Source organism: Euphorbia lathyris, chromosome 9 (genome assembly GCF_963576675.1).
Source record: "Euphorbia lathyris chromosome 9, ddEupLath1.1, whole genome shotgun sequence".
In the NCBI taxonomy this organism is placed as follows: Eukaryota; Viridiplantae; Streptophyta; class Magnoliopsida; order Malpighiales; family Euphorbiaceae; genus Euphorbia; species Euphorbia lathyris.
In genome coordinates, this window is record NC_088918.1 from 35,927,844 (window position 1) to 35,949,298 (window position 21,455).

General features: G+C 37.2%; 1 protein-coding gene across 2 annotated transcripts; it reads left to right on the top strand.

The window, feature by feature from the left end:
• Positions 1-7,958: 7,958 nt before the first annotated feature.
• Positions 7,959-9,721, top strand: LOC136206290 (transcription factor MYB54). Of its 2 annotated transcripts, none has more exons than XM_065997291.1 (3): positions 7,959-8,552; positions 8,646-9,074; positions 9,169-9,721. In XM_065997291.1, the coding sequence occupies exons 1-3, from the start codon at positions 8,150-8,152 to the stop codon at positions 9,357-9,359; spliced, it is 1,023 nt and encodes a 340-aa protein (XP_065853363.1). In that variant the 5' UTR covers positions 7,959-8,149; the 3' UTR covers positions 9,360-9,721. The 2 variants fall into 2 exon arrangements, with proteins under 2 accessions (XP_065853363.1, XP_065853362.1); XM_065997290.1 differs by having other exon boundaries at positions 7,961-8,552; positions 9,157-9,721.
• The last annotated feature ends 11,734 nt before the right edge of the window (positions 9,722-21,455 follow it).

The window sequence follows — 21,455 nt, forward strand, 5'->3', positions numbered from 1 at the left end:
GGTTCAGCAAACCCGTTCCGATACTTAAATTAGCAAAGGTTGAAGGAGGGAGCTTTGAAACGAATCTCTCAACTTGAGTAGAGTCTCTGAGTTGCTTCTACCAAGAATAATGAGGAATCTCTCAAGAAGGCTCCTGGTGCTAGCTCAAAAGGAAAATGACCTTTAGTAACTTCATCGTGAGCTGGCCCAAAAGGAACATGCTTTTCAAGTAGAGGCTACCCGAGCTCAGAGGACCGAGGCTTTGAACAAGACTTCCTCATCTACCATGACTCGACTACAAAAGGAGTTGACCACTCCTCAAATAGCATAAAAAAAGGTCAATGCCACCAATAAAAGGCTTGAAGTCGACCTCAAAGACGCTTAAGATCAAACCCAAAAAACATTAGGCTTTTGAAGGACAAGGAAGATCAATTGGGGCAAAAGGATGCAGTTGTGGCTTCCCTAACAACTGATTTAGACTTGGCTCAAAAAGAAGTCCCATTCTTTCGAGGATGAGCTTGATCGGTTGAGGGTTTTGTATAAAGCTCTCCAGGACCTTTCAACTAAACAAGAAGATAAACTGCAAAACTTACGAGCTGATATGGTCGAGAGACAAAAGCTAATATGAAAGCTAAGGTGGAAGCTGAGAGAGTCGTTTAACGTGAAAATGATATTTTTTAGGGGCGACTTAACAAGTTTAAGGTCAAGATTCTTCATGCGATCAAGGAGAAGTATCCAAATGCGGACTTCAAATTTTAGGTGAACTTCTTTCCTCCTGAGGATGATGTTGAGTATCTCGAGTATGATCCGGAGAGGAAGATGTCCCATAACCCAATGCTCCAGTTGGTGAAGTTCATGTAGAGGCTCATATTGTCCAAGTTCTTGATAATGTTGAAAGGCCCACCGATGAGGTTAATACCGAGGATCAGCTTGAGCCAGCCCAAGAGAAGATTGAAGGCCCGACTAAGGGGCCTAGCATCAAAGGCCTGGTGGTGAAAGATTCTGAGCCTAAAACTTCTAATACCATCGGTGTCGACCAGTAAGTGACTATTAAGTCCTTATCCTTTTTTGTTGACTTGTTGTATTTCTATTTTTGTCGTAATCTTTTTATAAACATTTATCCCATATATATATATATATATATATATATATATATATATATATATATATATATATGTTTTCTTCCTTTTAATTTATCTTATTGTTATTTAGCGATTTTCCATCTATTATTGCTTGATTCCCATTAATTGGATGATGGAATTCATGATTATCTTAAATCGAATGATCCTTTCCTCAATTTAGAATGGGTTGTCTAGAATATTTCTGAGGGAGTGTGGTATTGGAATTTATTCTACTTAAAACATTTGGTCGAAATCCTTGTAGCATGCATAAGATTGACCTTTAATATAGTCGATTAAGGAATTCCAAAAAATAACTGATAAAAAATGTTGAATAGTTGACAAAGAAGTTTCATTAATATTTTTTCGACTACCAAAAGGCAGGAAGTTATATAAGTCTTCCCTTTTCCAATCTACAAAATAGCAGTAAAATAATGAAAATAATTTGAACATATTTTAAACTTAACCGGCTCTTAGACCTTTCTGGCCTAATGGCAGTACTTGCATAAGGCAATAGAATTCCATGTCCTCGGCACTAGCTTGACATTCATTTCTTTCAGTCGGTATGTATAAGAGTTGATGCATTTTGCTACCTGGGAGGGTCCTTCCCATTTTTCCCCTATCTTACCCTTACTTGCTTCAGCCTAGGATGCCTCGATGCTTCAGATGACTAGATCCCCAAACTAAAAATGCCCCAACCTCATTTTCTTATCATAGGATGCCTTCATCCTCTGTCTATAGGCCTCCATCTTTATTGTCTCTTAGTCTCATTTCTCTTCAACCATATCCAGCTTCCTTCTCATGATCGCCTCATTATCTATCGTAGAGTAAAACACCCTATTGGACTTGCCGCACTGATCCTAATTCGGATATAGTCCCAAGTCCCATAGGAGAGGGAGAAAAGGGTTTCTCCTATAGCTGTCTATAGGGAGGTCTGATAGGCCCATAGGACACATGGTAGTTGCTCCACCCAGTCCGAGTCAATGATATCTAACCTTTTATGTAATCCTTGGAAAATGGTGCGGTTCATTACCTCATCCATCCCATCGCTCTGGGGTTAAGCCACAAAAGTGAACGGAAGCTTGATGTGTAACTTCTGGCAGTGGGTTTTGAAAGATGTGTTATCAAACTGCTTCCCATTATTCATTATGATTATGTGTGGGATCCCATACCCGTGATTATTTGTTTGTCCATAAAATTGATAATGGTCTCTGCGGCTATGGAGGACATGGGCTTAACTTCCACCCATTTACTGAAGGGTCTAACAATATCAATTCCACATGTAACGATGGGCTAGGCTGGGTGGATGATGTTCATGACCAAGGTCGTGGATCTTATTATCGGAGTATAACTTTCACAAGGACCACACTTTCTCACATACTTGGCAACATCCTTTGCCATCAAAGGCCATTAGAATCCATGTAATTGTGCTTTCCATGCTAAGGCTTCTCCTCCCTCACGGGCCCCATAATCGCCCTCATGAATTTCCCTAAGAATAAATTGGGGTTCGTCAAAGCCCACACACGTTTGCCAAGGGTGGCTATATGATTTTATGTAAAGATCCTATCCTATTGCCGAGTACCTACCAACCTTTCTTAGCACCTTGATCCTCTCATTTCCATCGGTAGGTAGCTCCCCATTTTCGTATACTTGTAGACTGGATGAAACCATTCTCCCAAAGTATCGATTATCATTATTTCCATTTTGGCCATCCTAGGCTGGGTCTTATGCTCCATAATAAGGCTAAGATGGGGTCCGTCAGGAGTGGATTCCAACTTAGCCAATCAATCATCTCTCTCATTCTGCTTTATTGGTATTCTTTGGACCTTGATGTGTAGTCCTTCCAGCTTAGCTTCTGCCATCATATTTCTCACTATCTGGAGATATAGGTTTATAGAATCCTCCTTAGCTTCGTATTGGTTGGTTGCTTAGTTCACAAGTAGATTTGGATTACTCTTGATCACCCCCGGTCAAGATTTATGACCTTTATGATACGGAGGGCTTGAATAATTACTTCATACTTGGAGAAATTATTTATTACCAGAAATTTAAGTTTATTTCATACTCTAATGTGATCTTTTTCGGGGCTCTAACATAGACCGTAATCCCTGCTCATTCTCTCTCTGAGCTTCCATCCATAAATATCTCTTAAGTGTCTTTCATGAGCTCCGGGTCGCTCATCTCTACTGGTATTTCAACCAATAAATATGTCAGGGACTGTGCCTTGAATTCCATTCGGGGTTCGTATGAAAGCTCAAGCTCGGTGATTTTTAATGCCCATTTGGCCAATCTGGCTGAAGTCTTTAGCAATTAGAGGATCTTCCTCATGGGCATGTCAATGCAAACCATAATAAGATGGCTCTAAAAGTAATGTCGAAGCTTCTGCACCGTTACGACCACAACATACCTTAATTTCTCGAACTTGGGGTACCTGGTTTCGGCATCCTTCAACACTCTACTTATATAATACATCATGAATTTCTCTCCCTTTTCTTCCTTAATCAAGACATTACCTACTGACTGTTGGCCACGCTTATGTACAAATAGAGTGTTTATCCTACCTCATGCCTACTTAGCATAGAGATTCTAGGAATTCCTTTAGATTCTTGAAGGAAGTTTGGCATTCGGCTATCCACTAAAAGTATTTCACCCCTTCCAAGCTTTTGTAGAAAGGTAGACACAGCTTCGCCGAGTAGGAGATGAAACAACTTAGTGCATTATTCTTACCGTTCAACTTTTGGACATCATTAAGCTTCCTTAGAGGCTCCATTTTTAATATTTCTTGGATCTTGTCTAGGTTATCCAAAATTATCCTTTTGGAGATTATAAACCCCAGAAATTTTTGCAAGTCCCAAAGGTACAATTTTCAGGGTTGAGCTTCAATCATACGCTTTTAGAGTTGAAAAGAATGTACTCAGGTCTTTCACATGCTCATATTTGGCTCTGCTCTTTACGATCATATCGTCCATGTAAACTTATACCTTGTGCTATATTAGGTCCTTGAATATTTCATTCACCAATCTTTGGTTTATGGCCTCAACATTCGTCAGACCGAAGGGTATGATGTTGTAACAGTGTGTTCCTTCGTGGGTGGTGAAGCTTGTCTTTTCTTTATCCTTTGGAATTCATAAGAATCTGATGGAATCCTTATGCAGCGTCGCAGAATGAGTAGATGTCATAACCCATCATTGAATTAATGAGCATATCAATACAAGGCAGAGGTTGCGATCCTTGGGGCATGCCTTATTTAGATGGGTGAATCCTTATCACACCACTTTGACTTAACTCCCCGAATATGGACATAATCCAATAGTTCCTAAATTTAACCTTTGATGAACTTCTTCCTTTCGGGGCCATGGTTCCTCTTCTTTTTCCCGATACCCTTTACAGTCTTATCGATATGACATCAATCGATATTCCAATCACGTCCACTGGGAACCACATGAAACCTGTTATATTTTCTTTTAAGCATTCAAGTACTTCAGTCTTTATAGGTTTGCATAACTCTAAAGAAATTTGGATCGACTTTCCTTCTGCCAGCTATACAGTTTCTAAAGCATTAACTGGCTTTTCCCTTTCCGTTTCCTATTTTTTGAGTTCTTCTACCCGAGGCTTCATATTCAGAGAGGCTATGTAAGTTTGATGTGCTGCCTTTGATTTCCTTGTGCCACTTCCATCCCTTCCTTAATCCAAATTTACCAAGCCAATAGCCAAATGGAAAGGACTCTAAACGAGCTGGATAATATAGGTTTGCCCACAATTGCATTATAATGTAGAATTGTGTCTACTACTAGGAATTCAGCTTTCGCCCTCCATTTGGGCCTAGAGTCTCCTACTTCCACCTCAAGTTGAATTCTACCTAGTAACGGGACCATGTGTCCACTAATTCCTACTAGTGGGGCCATACTAGGAAGTATCTTATCTGGGTTGATAGGGAAGCTTTCGAATACTATTCTCGTAATAATGTTGACTGAGCTCCTAATATATCAATGAAACCCCTCCTAACCCTAAAATATGCAATCATTATCTCGATGACTAAAGCATTAATATATCATTAGTCTGGATTTTTCTTGAGGTTCCCTAAAGTCAGACTGAGTCTCACACGGTTTTAAGGTTGTCGACCTCTCTTTTTCTCTTGGGGCCTAATCCACATGCAATTACATTAATGACCCCCTTCGACATTATGTAATTTAGTTTATTCTCCTTATGTGACCTCTCTCCATACTTCTTTAGAAAATGGTCTAGTTTGCACTCTTGACCATCTTTTCCAACTCGACGATGAGTTGCGTGCCGTTTTTTGTATCATGCCCTTCACTTTTGTGGAACTCATAATAGGTGTCGTTGTTGCTTTACTCGGGTATTGAATGTGTAGTTTATTTGTTTCCACTTAATGCATTACCTCCTTTTTGGAAGAGTTAAAGTGGACAAGGACCCTGACCCTATGCTCTTGTTGCTTCTACTGGTCTCTATCTTTAGACCTTATTTGGATGAAGTGTAATTAAAGTAAGTTAAGTGATGATTTAATAATATAATTGTATTTGGTTTGATGGTAAAGTAAGGTAGGGTTATATATCAAAATTACTTTTGTATCATTTCATTTGTACAAATAAAATAAAAGACAGAAAGGTAATTTTGGAAGAAAAAAAATATGTACCATGATTCCCCTCTAATTTGGGGTGTAAGTAGCAAATTCATCCATCGGCGAAAGGCGTGCAATAGTCATTTGATATGCTGATTTAACTGTATATCCTCCCGTTTTACTCTACCGCCGTATAATTGTACCTAAAGACCAAGACAGATGTAATTTCAGAATTTCAGAAATATCTCTTGGCAAAAAAAAGATCCGTCACTTTAATATTCTGCAACTCGTTATTTACCGGTGTAATTATATGGCTGTTCAAATTATCTTTCAACCACGGATTACCCCATACCCTTATCTTACTTCCATCTCCTATCTTCCATCTATATCCTTCGCTTAGCATTAGTTGGGATTGCCAAATGCTCCTCCAAATGAAACTCGGTGAATGCCCTAACCGGACAGCGAGAAAATTCCCCTTTAGGAAATATTTAGCTTTGTAGACACGCGAAACTAGAGCATCAGGTTCCGTTGTAAGACGCCACCCCTACTTTCCCAACATAGCCAAGTTAAAGGTAGTGAATCATGGAAGTTTAAACCCCCATCCCCCAATGGCAAACATAATTTCTCCCATCTCATCCAATTGATAGATTTACATCCATCTTTCTTACCTCCCACCAAAATGAGTTTAACATTCGTTAGATTTTTTTTAGCCGTAGACACAGGAAGAAGAAAAACTCCCATATAATAAACCGGTATAGCTTGGCCTGCCGAACGAATCAACGTGGCTCTTCCCGCCTTCGACAATGGCTTCCCTCTTCTTGATTAAAATATCCAATATAAAAGTCAAATAATAATAAAAGTAATTTAAGTAAAATTGACATTGGTTCAACAAATTAAGAGTAAATATTTATTTATTTTTATCTTGGGAGTAAATAAACATAAAATAATTATTATATTACTAATAAAGTTAAAAAGAACTTGCTAAAATATCAATAACTAATTTTGTCACATACCATTAATTAAAAAAAACATGCCTACAATATGTACAGTAATATTAATATAATTATAAATAGCTTACTTATCGATAAAATTAACATTCGATATAAAAGTCAAATAATAATAAGAACAATTTAATTTTTTTTATTAAGTAAAGGTAAAATTATTATTGGTTCAAAAGGTTAAGAGTAAATATTTTTTTATCTTACGAGTAAATCTATACTTACAAAATTTCATAAAAAAAATCTATACTTACAAAAAAGAGATTCTGAGTAAATTTGAAATTTATAGCAAAAGAATATAGATTTATTTAGGGATAAAGTGTAAAAATACCCCTAACATTTACAACCACGAGCAAATTTACCCATAATATTTAAAATGGTGCAACTTCACCCTTAGTATTGGTAGTAAATATCAATTTTATCCCTAATATTGACGAGTTGAGTCATTTTCAGAGATTATTATAAAAGACAGATATTTTCTATGATTTAATAATAAAATTGAAGATTAATATTTATAAATTCGGGGAAATATTTTGAATTTTTTCTATCCAACTTGTACAGAAAACATTATATTTTTTATTTTTAATTTTTTTCACATCTAATCGTGTGTTTATGATCTGTTACTAATAAGTGATAAAATGACTCAAATGTGAAGTGTAAATGACAAGATTCATGATCGAGAATATAGTTTGATGAATTATCTCTCAAATTGATCTAACTTGACAGAGGTAAAACTATTCTTCTTGACTAACAAAATTAAAGGTAAAACTTGTAACTATTTTAAACGTTATCGGTAGGATTGCATCTTGCTATAATGGTTAGGGTATTTTTGACATTCGAATCACATCCGGATCTGGTGGAGATTTTTCTTTCTTTTTTAATATAAGCGCATTGCGCAAATTTAAAAAAAAAAAAAAAATTAAAGGTAAAACTTGTAACTATTTTAATCGTTATGGGTAGGATTCAATCTTGCTATAATGGTTAGGGTATTTTTGACATTATCCAATTTATTTTTTAAGTTTGGAAAGAAAAGGAGAGAAAGAGATTCTGATAGAGAACAAAGCCCGAGAAAGACCAAAAACAAAACAAAAGACAGCAATACCAATGCCTAAGCATATGTTTTTGAGAGACACAATCCATCCATCCACCCACCCACCCACCCACCCACACGAGTGCTTCTCTCTCCTCTCCTTACATCCCATTCATGCAATTCAACATTTTTCTTATTTCCTTTTAATACCCTTTTAGAGATAGAAAGAGAAAAACCAAAAAAACACTAACAAACAACACACTTCTCATCACTCTCTATCACCCCTTCCTTTTTATAAAACCACCCCTTCCCTTCCTCCCCTCTCTCCATTCTCCCTCTTCCTTTCTTTTTCTTCTGTTTATCAGTTTCACAGATAGAAATTTACCTTCTTTTCTCTCAAAAATCTAGTCTTTTCCTCTGTTTTCTTATACCCATTATTATCAATATGAGTCTGCCATACCTAAGGACTCCAAATAATGGGTTCAATGGGTATCAAGATATGAACTTTTTCCCTTCTCTCTCTAATGGGGTTTCAGAGACCCAAAATCCCCAAATGGGGTTCCAATTTTTGAGCCATTCTATAATAGACTTAAATGGCAAACCATTAGAATGCAGGGGAGTCAGCAGACTTAATGATCTGTGTTTGGATTTAGGGGAACAAGAAGAAGATGATGAAGAAGAAGCAGAAAAGGAGGCTAAGACCTCTCTTCCTGCCAAAAATGGTCACACAAAACTCTGTGCTAGAGGCCATTGGAGACCTGCTGAAGATGCTAAACTTAAAGAGCTTGTAGCCCAATATGGCCCTCAAAACTGGAATTTGATTGCTGAAAATCTTGACGGTAGATCAGGTTAGGAAAATAAAGTTTAGACCTTTAATATATAATAAGATCCCATTAATTAATTTGTTATATAAGCACATTAATGGTTGTTATTAATTTCAGGAAAAAGTTGCAGATTAAGATGGTTTAACCAGCTGGATCCAAGAATCAACAGGAGGGCATTTACAGAGGAAGAAGAGGAGAGATTATTAGCAGCTCATAGACTTTATGGTAACAAATGGGCTATGATTGCTCGGCTATTCCCTGGCCGGACTGATAATGCTGTCAAGAATCACTGGCATGTTATAATGGCCAGAAAGCATAGAGAGCAATCTAGCATTTACAGAAAAAGAAAACCCCCTTCTTCTCTTACTCAAAATCAAAACAAGAAAATTCATACCATTAATTTGCAAAATAATGCATCTGAATCAACAACAACCATATCTGATCAATCTAACTCAACTTGCACTGATCTTTCACTCACTCCTAATTCCTCTATCAAATCATCCCCTTTTATTGTAAGGAGAGTCAATATTAGCACTAAAGAAATGGGTATGCGGATTTTGATTCAATTAGTTTTGTTCTATGTTTATGTTTATGTTGTTATTGTGAAATGGATTAAAAGAGTTTGCAGGTTTATGTGCAGAAAAAGAGGTTGGGTCCATGATTGGAGTTGTGCAGGACCAATCTGATTCAAATTCAGAAGGATCTGGAACAGATTCAGAGTCAATTGGGAACAACAGGAACATGATGATCAATCAAAATGAGAGTGAGAAATTCAATGTGGGATTCATAGACTTCCTTGGGGTTGGAGTTGAAGCTGAGATTCAGGTTTAATGGCTACAGTGTGCTGTTTCTGATGATATAATACAGTTAGATACCATAAGTAGAAAAAGAGAAGGATAGTAGAAATAGGCTATAGCTATAGCTAGAGAGAGCTAGGTTGAAAAGGGCTTTGAATTTCATAAATAAAGGTTTAAAAAACAGCTCTCTTCTTAGTTTTGAACTTTATATTTGATGTTAATGTAGCTAAAACTAAAAAGAAAGAAAAGAAAGAAAGAAAGAAAGAGGAGAGGGCTTATGTTGTTATATATTATTTTACCCTTTTCTTTTCTTGTGGAGTATCATGTAAATGGGTTGATGGATGGACGGTTTTGTTTTGTAACAGTTTCAATGAGAAAAGAATAGTTCAAATTTCATCATCTCTCTCTCTGCTTTTCATTACATCTGTTCAAGCCCTGTTTGGCCCACGCCCAACCTGCTCTTTATGGATATGGTTTGGATTCTATTTATTTACTATTTTCCACATTTGGCTCATCCACCACAGAACCAGCACAGACATGTGAACGAGCCGAACCGAAATTGAATTTAGGTAGGCTCAACTCGGTTTGAGAATCGGTGAGCTCGTCGAGCTTATAATTTTAGGGTTGGTTTGAGAAAATCTTTTGAGTGGTTTGTTTTTTTTTGATAGAGAAAAGTTTAGGTAAGGGTAGGTCTACCCACTCTCAAGATCAGGGCAAACCACAGACCTCAAGTGGAATTTACAAATTACCTACCAATGAGACTAAATTTTGTGAGCGGCTTGATTTAAATGTACTCAAATTTAACTGTTTTTAATAATTTTTTTATTTAATTCGAGCATTCTAATGAAAAAACATAAAATTTTAAACTTTATATACATATTTAACATATAAATTACATAAATTTAAATTATATAATTATAAAATGTAAAATTGATGAAATATATATAGTAATTAAAAAATAATCAAGAGTATGTTCGTGGATTTTCTAGCCGAATCTAAGGAAACTTAGGTTTAGATCTGTTAATGCTTGAGCCATTCCCGAACTTGGACGGGATCCTATCGAGCCGAGCTTTGTCTAAGTCAAGATTGAATAGTTTGCGAACTACATTGGCTCATCAATACTTGTAGTCCTACTCAAACTCACACTTAAGATACGCTGAATTTAGGATTTGTTTAAAAGCTCGAGTCTGACTCCATCCACTCTTATATTACATATTTTTCTTAACTACAAGTTGTTAGTAAATTACTTAAGCCTTATAACCATCAAAGTATAGGAACTTAATAGGGGAAAATGAATAATAAAAAAATTAATCCTTAAAACTGTTAAAGTTTAAAGATTAATCAAGCATTTTGCCTAATTTCTAACGAAGGTACGATTCAGGTATTGTTTAATAAAATTAAAAAGTAAATTCTGAAAAAATAAGCACTTTGTTTTAAGTTTGAATATTATAAATATTGTAAATGTTGAAAATATAAAATGATATAATTGTTTGATAGATAATTAAGAACAATGAGGCACATATTTTAGTTGAGCGAGAATGAACATGTTATTTGTTTTTTAATATAAATATATTAGTTAGACGAGTTGTGTTGGATTTAAAAACTAATTTCCTTAACTTTGTTTAATAGTGTTGGAATCCGATTTAAATATTATACGTACTGAGTTAGATTTGGATAAGATAGTGAAATATTAAACCCGATTATATCTAGTCCGGCCCTTACTATCAGCATATGTACTTTTTACTCATCCTTTCTTCTTTTAGTTCAATTTATCTTCATTGCTGTGGGATTAAAAGTAACAATATTTGTTACTACAACTTTGGGTAACCTTTCACCAACTTCATTTATTTAGCTTAAAATTATTACTCCATTCTACAAATGATACATTTAATTATATAAAGAAAAATACTAATTATTTTTTCAATATATACTCAATTAGTGTGAAGTGGTTTAATAAACTTTACATATATTTTAACTATTAATTTAGTAACTCAAACCATAATAAATAGAAATATAATAAGAAATTAATAATTATTTGTTAATTACAAAAAAATACAATTATATATAGTTAAAAAAGGAGTTGTGCTGATTTTATGAGATGTCAAAAAAAAAAATTTTTTTTTGCTTATATTTTGTAGACAAAGTAATAACAATTTAAGGGGTGTTTGGTTGCTCATTTTTATGCTTCTATTTATTTTTTCATTTTAAAATGAAGAGTTTTAGGTGTTTGGTTAGTGACATCCTGTTTGCCTTTTACACCTAAAAAATAGTATTTTACAAAAGTAGGGAAGCCCCACCTTTTAGAAAAACAATTTTTTCCAACAGCAAACAACAAACAACAAACAGCAAACTATAACCACAAACAATAATATGAAACAGTATATAAAACTAAACCAAAATTTGATAAAAACATTCATTCTGATTATCACCTACTACTCTTTTATCCTGATGATTACGTTGTATTTTTATTTTATATAATTTAAAGCTTAAGTTCTGGTTTACACTATATTTTAATTTGGAAAGAAATTATTTAAAAAGTATATTTAATTAACTTTGAATTCTAGGATTTTAAAAAAATGAATAAAAAATTATAAAAACTAATTTTTTTTTATTACCTACATTGATTTTTTTTAATAATACAATGAATTTTTTTTATAAAGTATTATGGTGTTATGAAAAAAAAAAGATTGTTAAACAAGATATTGTGACGATAACTAAACCAATGAGTCTCAATATATAAATTCGAATTGGGAAATCGAGTTATCTCTTATACCATAAATTACTTACGAGGCTTATAACGAAAAAAAAAGAATTGAGATCTTGTACTACTAGTCATAAAATTCTACGTCAAATTTCTTCAAGAGACAATGTGATAATTCTACGTGATGCGGAGCATCTTTCCCTAGGATCGAGTCCGAGCAAGGGAAGCCGGAGGAAGAACCAAGTGCGAGCAACAAGCGATTAAAGAGGCCAAAACAATACAACACATCTGCTCAAACACGCCCCGCGTGTAGATGAACACGCCCCGAGTGTTCTTGAGAGTGATCCGGAGAAAGTCCAGAAGGTCACTTACGCAGGGCGTGGATGGGGCAGGAAAAAAATCTTCTGTCCCGAATTCCCTGTCCCCTTCCCTGTCCCTCATTCAAATTTTGACACGTGTCCCTTTAACTACACTTTAACCAAAGTTAAGTATATCTAACCATAGTTAGTAGCAATAAAGTAAGATAAAAGGGACACGTGTCAAAAATTGAATGGGGGACAGGGAAGGGGACAGGGAATTCGGGACAGAAGATTTTTTTCCGATGGGGCACGCCCCGCGTGAAGGAAAGTAATCCCGGAGAAGAGTTCAACAGCCAAAGTACGCCCCGCGTACTTTCAGATACGCCCCGTGTACTTGCACTTTTCCAAAGTACGCCCCGCATACTTCTGAGTACGCCCCGTGTAAAATTGTTCCTGATCCAGAGAATGGCTCATCAGCCAAAGTACGCCCCGCGTACTTTTGAATACGCCCCGTGTACTTTCACTTTTCCAGGAACTTGCTCCTTACTCCAGCTTCCTGATTATTTACACTTTTGGTCCCTCAGCTCCTCTCCCTCCTTCAAATCAACCCCCTCCACTTACCTTTACCCCATTTACCCCTTCTCTTATCATTTTAATTAGTTATTTGATTTACCCTTTTATGTAATTTGTTTTAGGGTTTTTGAGATGATATAAATTCATCTCTTTCTTTTGTAATAGGTTAACTTTTTATCAATCAAATTTATATCTTCTTCAAGAAGCTTTTGTTAAGGTTTTCACCTTCAACAATGGGGGATTTTACATTCCTATGGATTTAGTCCATAAATTAGGATCCACTCCTTCTAGTTTAGCTAGATAAGTTGTTAGCCTTTGTGAGTTTACGGTTTAAAACTCTCAGTGGATTTCGCGCTGCATCAGTTGGTATCAGAGCCGATCGTTTTCCTTGAACGGAGACTTCTTTCGACGATGATTCAACCGAGTTTTCTACAAGCCATTAGAGATTATGCCGCCAAGAGCCTTGAAGTACTCCAAACCGAAGCAAGGGAGATGGATATTGAGCTTGCCGAGATGAGGAGGAAGACTATAGAGAACTTGGAGCAAGAAAGGCTAGAAAGGCTACAAAGAGGCAACCGAAACAAACGTAGGAGACAACGTCGGGCCCAACGGGAAAAGGATGAAGAAACCTCCATGTTGTCTCCTCAAGGTTCATCCCAAACGTTTCCTCCATTATACAAGAAAGAGGTAAACCCAACATTTTCAAATTCTCATTTGGAAGTTAGGGATGAATTTATTTCTAGTGAGGGATTGAATGTTGGTGATGTTATTTGTGAACTAGATTCTCATTTTGGGTTATTTGATAATGATGTTGTGAATGAGAATGTGGATTTATGTGTGGATGAGGAGGAAGGAGTGTTGATAGGGGAGGATGTTGGGGAAAACAATGTAGCAAGTGATGCTCCCCAAGTGTTTGATGAAATGCCTCTTAAGCATAGCTACATATGTATGCTTAGGGACATTGAGGATATTTGTATTGAAGAAGGGGAGAAGGAGTTTGGGCTTAATTATCTCTTTGAGGAGAGTGCTGAAATTGCATTGTGTGTAGAAATTGATGGCTATGGAGATGGGAGAGATGTTGGTGGTTCTACCATATTGGGTTGTAGCATGTATTTTGAGTCGGACGGCTTGGCACGTGAGTTAGTCGGTTCGAATTGTGAAGAGGAGTGTGAGGAAACGAGAGGTCATGGGAAAAGGCGGATCATTGATGAAGAGGGAAATGAATTTGAGCATGATCATGAAAAAGAGGAGTTAGAAGAGGAGATTGATGAAGAGGAGAACCAATCCGAGAATGAGCTAGAAAGAAATGTTGAACATGACTATTGTGAAGGCGAATTCGAGGATGAGGTTGAAGAGAGAGAGAGCGCTTCCGAAGATGAAATATGTAACAATGGTGAACTTTGTCATGGTGCTTATGAGTTTGATTATGATGAAGATGGTAGAGTTTACCATGGGGAGGATGAACGTCGATGCATTGAGTGGAACCAATATGGGGCCGCTTATGAGGAAGACGAAGATGGGGTCTACAATGATGAGATTGGGCTTCGGTGTGTTGAGTGGGATCGACATGGGGCTCCTTATGAAGATGATGAGTGTAGATTCTATTGTGATGATGAGTTGGAGGATGTTGACCGGGTCTATAACGATGATACTTATGAGCATGATGGAGGTAGGGTCCATTATGATGATGAGTCGGGAAATGAAGAGTGGAGCTGAAATAAAGATGCTTGTGATGATGAAGAAAATCGGTTCCAAGTTGAGGATGAGTCGAGAAGTGTTGAGTGGAGCCAAGAGGAAGACACTTATGAAGTTGATGATGATGGCGATGAGCATAATGTGTATTTGGTGACTAGGGTGCCAATGCCTAGTGAGGAGGAGCCTAGCCAACGTCATCGATTATTTAGAACTCGATGCTTAGTTCGTGGGAAGAAGTGTGAGATGGTGATCGACGGAGGAAGCCAAGTGAATATCATTAGTCGGTCCGCCATGAGCAAGTTTGGGTTGGTTCCCGAGCCACACCCTAGACCTTACCGCCTTGGTTGGGTCAATGAGGTGGAGAAGCTTCAAGTTAGTCATTGGTGTAAGGTTCCTTTCACTATTGGAGCTTATGGGGATGAAGCTATGTGTGATGTTGTGGAGATGGGTGCTTGTGAAGTGCTACTTAGTAGGCCATGGCAATTTGATTGTGATGCCTCACATGCGGGAAGAAGCAACACCTACACCATACGCAAAGGCGGAGTCCGATATGTTCTTATACCTTTGAAGAGTTCTCCTAGTAAGAAAACGGAGACCACTTTGGAAGAATGTCCAACTCGGGAGTTGAATGTGAATGGGTGCATTGGTGGAACGGGTGAGATATTGAGTCACCTTGATTTGGGTTCCATGGGTGAGATAGCTAGCCACTCTCCTAATGAAGTCAAATCCCAAGAGGGGAATGAAGTTGAGAAGGGGAGTAGCAAAGTGGGAAGTGAGGAAGTTGAACCGATGTCCGAGGGTGATAAGCACATGCCTACCAATGAGCCACTTAGAGGGCTTCCTAACGGACTTCCACCTTTGAGGAAGCTACCACATGACATAGCATGGGATCTAGGAGATAGTGCACCTAGCTCTAAAAATGGTGAGTTGAGCTCTAGAGAGGAGGAGGAAGGTTACTCTATGAAGCCTATTGATAGCACCGAGATGCCTAGCACATGCTACATGCAAAAGAATCGAGTCACTCATTGGGTAAAATCTGAACTTATTCTTTTGTGCTTTGTTGAAGTATATGTGTTGGAAGCTTGGTTGTGTATGTTGAAGGAGAACCGTTCCTATGAAGAGCCCATGAGGGGTGATCTTATCATGAGGCATGGGAGTTTATTGTTGAGGGAGGATCTTTCCTGTGATGAACCCATGAGGGGTGGTCTTGTCATGAGAAATGAGAGTTTTATATTGGGGGAGGATCTTTCCTATGATGAGCCTATGAGAGGTGATCTTGTTGTGAGGAGTGTGAACTTCATATTGAGGGAGAACATTCCCTATGGTGAGCCCATGAGAGATGATCTTGTTGTGAGGAATGTGGACTCTATGTTGAGTGATAACCTTCCCTATGATAAGCCTATGAGAGACAAGCTTGTTGTGAGGAATGCGAACTTTATGTGGAGGGAGAACATTTCCTATGATGGGACCATGAGGGTTGATCTTGTTATGGGCTTGAGTGATTGTTTGTTGAAGGGGAATGGCTTCCCGTGGGATCTAGAGAATATGGAAGGATGTCAAGACTTGGTAAACTCGGGACTCATTAGTTCGTGCTTATTTGACATGGATGTGTGGGGGTATATGTGGTGCTTGTTGAGGGAGCATCAACCCTATGAGGAGTCAATGAGAAGTAAGCTTGTGGTGAAGAGAGTGGGTTTTATGAAGTCTTTGATGCATGGGGATAGCCGCCCGAGAGATGTTGAGGAGGTAGAAGAAATTCAAGACTTGGGGATTGAGGGCCAAGTTACTAAGGTAGCAAGTCTTGAAGTTCCGGGATTGTTGACCCAAGGTGAGGGAAGAGCTACTATATGTGTGCTTGAGTCTACTATGATGTGGGTTGACAAATGTCGCTGGGATATTCCGTTTGATGTGGGCCATGGGCAAGGAGAGATTGAGCATGGTAGCCGGGTTAGTGGCATGAATGAAAGCGAAGGTCGGGCCTATTCAAGTCAAAATCGTGTTTGGGTTGTGAAGAGTACCCAAGGGATCGCTCCAATTTGGGTTGATTTATGGCGCCGAGGCATGTCATTTGAGGTTGGCTATGTGCGAGTGGAGGTTGAGCCTAGCATCCGGGTTGATGGCATGAGGTACATTGAGGTCCGGGCATATTCGACTCAAGATCATGTTAGGGTTTTGAAGAATACTTGTGAGATGGATTCTAGTTGGGTTGATATGTGTCGTCGGGATATTCCATTCGAGGTAGGCCATGAGCGGAAGAAGGTTGTGTTGATTCCTCAAGTTCGTGATGGGGAGATCAGGAGGGTCCATGGGTGGTCCGCTCAGCGACACAAGGGGTGTGGGCAGACCGTCCAAGCAGTTATGGGGAAGTGGTTTGACAAGCTTCGCCAAGACATACCATTCGATGTTGGTAGAGCATCCGAGATTGGTGGAGATTGGGAGATGAGTTCCATGGAAGATGGATGCCGGGGTGAAGTACTTGAGATATCGGGAAAAGCTCGTGAGGAGAAGGTGAGTCCGACAATATGTGGAGTGGAATCCTTGAATTCATCTCGAACAACACCTTGGTTCAATTTGAGGACTTGGGTTCATTCACAACAAACTCGTCTCTTCAATGCGTGGCAAGTAACTTGGGGTCAAGTTCTTTTTAAGAGAGAGTGAATGATGCGGAGCATCTTTCCCTAGGATCGAGTCCGAGCAAGGGAAGCCGGAGGAAGAACCAAGTGCGAGCAACAAGCGATTAAAGAGGCCAAAACAATATAACACATCTGCTCAGACACGCCCCGCGTGTAGATGAACACGCCCCGCGTGTTCTTGAGAGTGATCCGGAGAAAGTCCAGAAGGTCACTTACGCAGGGCGTGGATGGGGCACGCCCCGCGTGGAAGAAAACACGCCCCGCGTGAAGGAAAGTAATCCCGGAGAAGAGTTCAACAGCCAAAGTACGCCCCGCGTACTTTCAGATACGCCCCGTGTACTTGCACTTTTCCAAAGTACGCCCCGCGTACTTCTGAGTACGCCCCGTGTAAAATTGTTCCTGATCCAGAGAATGGCTCATCAGCCAAAGTACGCCCCGCGTACTTTTGGATACGCCCCGTGTACTTTCACTTTTCCAGGAACTTGCTCCTTACTCCAGCTTCCTGATTATTTACACTTTTGGTCCCTCAGCTCCTCTCCCTCCTTCAAATCAACCCCCTCCACTTACCTTTACCCCATTTACCCTTCTCTTATCATTTTAATTAGTTATTTGATTTACCCTTTTATGTAATTTGTTTTAGGGTTTTTGAGATGATATAAATTCATCTCTTTCTCTTGTAATAGGTTAACTTTTTATCAATCAAATTTATATCTTCTTCAAGAAGCTTTTGTTAAGGTTTTCACCTTCAACAATGGGGGATTTTACATTCCTATGGATTTAGTCCATAAATTAGGATCCACTCCTTCTAGTTTAGCTAGATAAGTTGTTAGCCTTTGTGAGTTTACGGTTTAAAACTCTCAGTGGATTCCGCGCTGCATCACTACGAACTAAAAGCAATTTGGTAGGGTTAGAGATGGGAGAATCGACTATCGCAACTAGGTATGTGTACTAGTTATGCCTTTTATTTATTTATGGTGGAGGAATAAAATCTTAACCTAATTACTTTAGTATAGTCTAACTTTGTCAGGATTCTAATATGAATTTATCCTTATCACATTAGAGTCATACTGAATATGTGATGGTTACATGCATATACTAATTCTAACTTAACTATAAAAAAGTTAAAGGGCCATATTTTTCACATTTGGCTCCGCCCGCTCATGGGTATTAAAGGAGACCAAACCTAGGTAAACTCAGCTCTTTTCGAGAATCAGCAAGCTCGGGCTCAAACTCGAAGCTCGTCGAACTTAAAATTTTAGACTTGGTTAGAGAAATGCTCGCGAACGGCTCGAGTTAAATATACTCAAATTTAACTGTTTTTAACAAGTTATTATTTTTTTAAATTTAATCTGAACATTCTAACGAAAGAAACACCAAATGTAAACTCCATAAAACAAATTTAACTCACAAATTACAACAAATTTAAAAAATATAATTAGAAAATGTAAAATTAATGAAATATATAGTAATTAAAAAATAATTGAGCATGTTCGTGAGCTTTCAAGCCGAACCTAAGAAAGCTCAAGCTTAGACTCCTTAATACTCGGCTGATCCCGAATCCGAATGGAACCCTATCGAGCTGAGCTTTGACCCAACTCAGCTTTGTGCAAGCCGAGATTGAATAGTTTGCATACTATCCTAGCCCATTAATACCTGTAGAAGTATTCAAACCTGCACTTAAGATGTGTTAAACTTATGATTTGTTTAAAAGCTCGAGTCTAGCTCCACACGCTCTTAAATTACATATTTTTCTTACCTAATTGATTTTTTTTTATTATTTTGTTAAATTAGTTAATAAATTACATTGTGTTTGAAAATTAATGATTTTGGCCTTAAGCTTTAAAACCATCAAAATTTACGAACTTAATCTGGAACAATGAATGATCAGAAATCTAATCTTTAAAATTGAAGGATTAATCAAGAATTTTGTCTAATTTTTAACGAATATGCGACTTAAATGTTGTTTGATTTAATTAAAAATTAAATGTTGAAACAATAAGTATTGAATTATAAAGTTTGGATATTATAAATGTTTAAAATATAAAATGATAAAAATAAGTGTTGAATTTAAAAATATTAGCTGATTATATTTAATTTAAGATTTTCAAGTTAATTATTTTTTCTTATCAGATTAAGTGGTTTCTTTTTAACTTAACTGAAACTTTAGGTCCATCAAAAAAAAAAAAAACTGAAACTTTAGGTAGTGTTATTAAATAAACTAAAAATTAATATATATAGTTCATATATTAATTTTAAGTGTTTATATTGAATCTCAAATAGCCCTTTATTTTTCTTACAAAAAAAAAAAGCCCTTTATTTTAGGTTTATTTATGTACATATCTATTATTAATAATTCAATGTGATTTTCTAGTATAGGCGAAGGAGAACTAAGAACAGTACATATTTTAGTTGAGTGAGAACGGAAATGATGGGAGTAAGTCTCGGGCTTATATTCACTCGAGATAAGCTCTACAATTAAGGGATAAATATACCCCGTCGTTATCAAGTAATAAATCTGGTTAAGTCTAGGTATCATCCACGAGATTTATACCCACAAATATTAACCTACTCGGTTTTACAATGTTATTTAGGCGATGAATACTTTAGGTTTGGTTTGATAACAACTATGACAACTACCCTAAGATAGATGTGAGACAGTTTTTAGCATACAAGCTCTCATGAGATGATGCGATTGCATTAAGTTACAACACGTAATAAACAATATTTCACATTATACACAAGTAACAATTTACTCTTGCAAAGACGATTATATATAAACTGACCAACTCTGTTAAGTACTTAGATCGTGATTCCCTCTTAAGACGATTCTAATTCTAATAGATTCAGAAAATAGGGTCTGAAAGTGTCGTGACTTGTCAATTCCTACGGTTTTTGGATTGTCGATTCCGGTGAGGCAAAACCTATATGAATCCTAATGGATTTCGGAGTTTGCAATCAACCTACACAATAATTAATTATGAGAATCAAAACAAGGAATAAACATCAACAAGTATAATTAAACTGAAAATCGTAGATTATATATTGAACTGTGGAAAACGTAAAGTGGAATACAACTGAATCTAGCACATAGAAAGAGTACAAACTAGTTAACAACATAAAATGGAAGAAGATTCAACCTTTAGAACTAGCTAACGAGACTCAAAGTCGTCGCTTCAGATTCAGATGTGGAACTTTCGAGCTTGGTGAAAGAGGATGGAACCGTAACTTCGTCGAGATGGAGAAATTTTGCTATAACAAGCTATCAAAGTGTAAGCTGTTTTTATTACATAAAACTTTGAATGTCTAATTGGGTGCTAAACAACATTATTTATACAAAAATCAAACTCGGGACATAATCGTAAATAACATTTGCCTTTTGATCGTTCATACAATAATGCTGAAACTAGGGGGTCACATGTCATGAGGCTTATTTTTCTCCACGATGGTAGCTTTCACACACCTGATTGCATTGACCTTTTAGATTGATCTTGTGCGTAGGAATGGTCTTATGTGAATATGTTTCACATGACGTGTGGAACATATCACACGCCGTGTGGCTTGTGCTTGATTAGGGGAGAAACCGCTGATTTCGAAGTCAAGTGTCTTCGCTAGTCAACTCTAGCGACACGCTGTGTGGTGTAATTTCTTGCTTTGGAATTGTTCTTCCGTTGTCCCTTGCGTGCGTTCAGTTGGCATGTAAAACACGAACATAAAATGTCACATCCGTCTCCCTAATTTTAGTTATTATACCCTAATATAAGGTTATATTATATTTATTTATTGATTAGAGAGTTAATTGAGTAATATGGATATAGTTTGGAGGCTAATTTTAAGCTTTACGTGTAAAATTAAAAGTTTAAGGTAAGTTTTAAAAGAAGTTAAAGTTTAGAGGGACCAAAAGTGATATTTTCCTTGTTGGGAATATAAATCCCAACATTCAAGACTTGCTACATATTTCGGATACCCAAAATAAATAAGAAAAAAAAAACTTGGCATTTGCATCCTCCATCTTTTCCATATTCTTCTCCATTCACCCAAAATCACCAAGCTTTGATCATACCTTGATATTTAAAGATTGAACCGTTGGATCGAGCTGATGTTTTTACAGTAGCTTTTAGACATCCTAATACACGTTGTGGTTGGTGTGATTTTGATTTGGAGCCCTCAAGATTTGATTCGTCCTAAGCAGATTAGAGGGGAAGATTTGAGGCTTAAAGTGTTTATTTTCT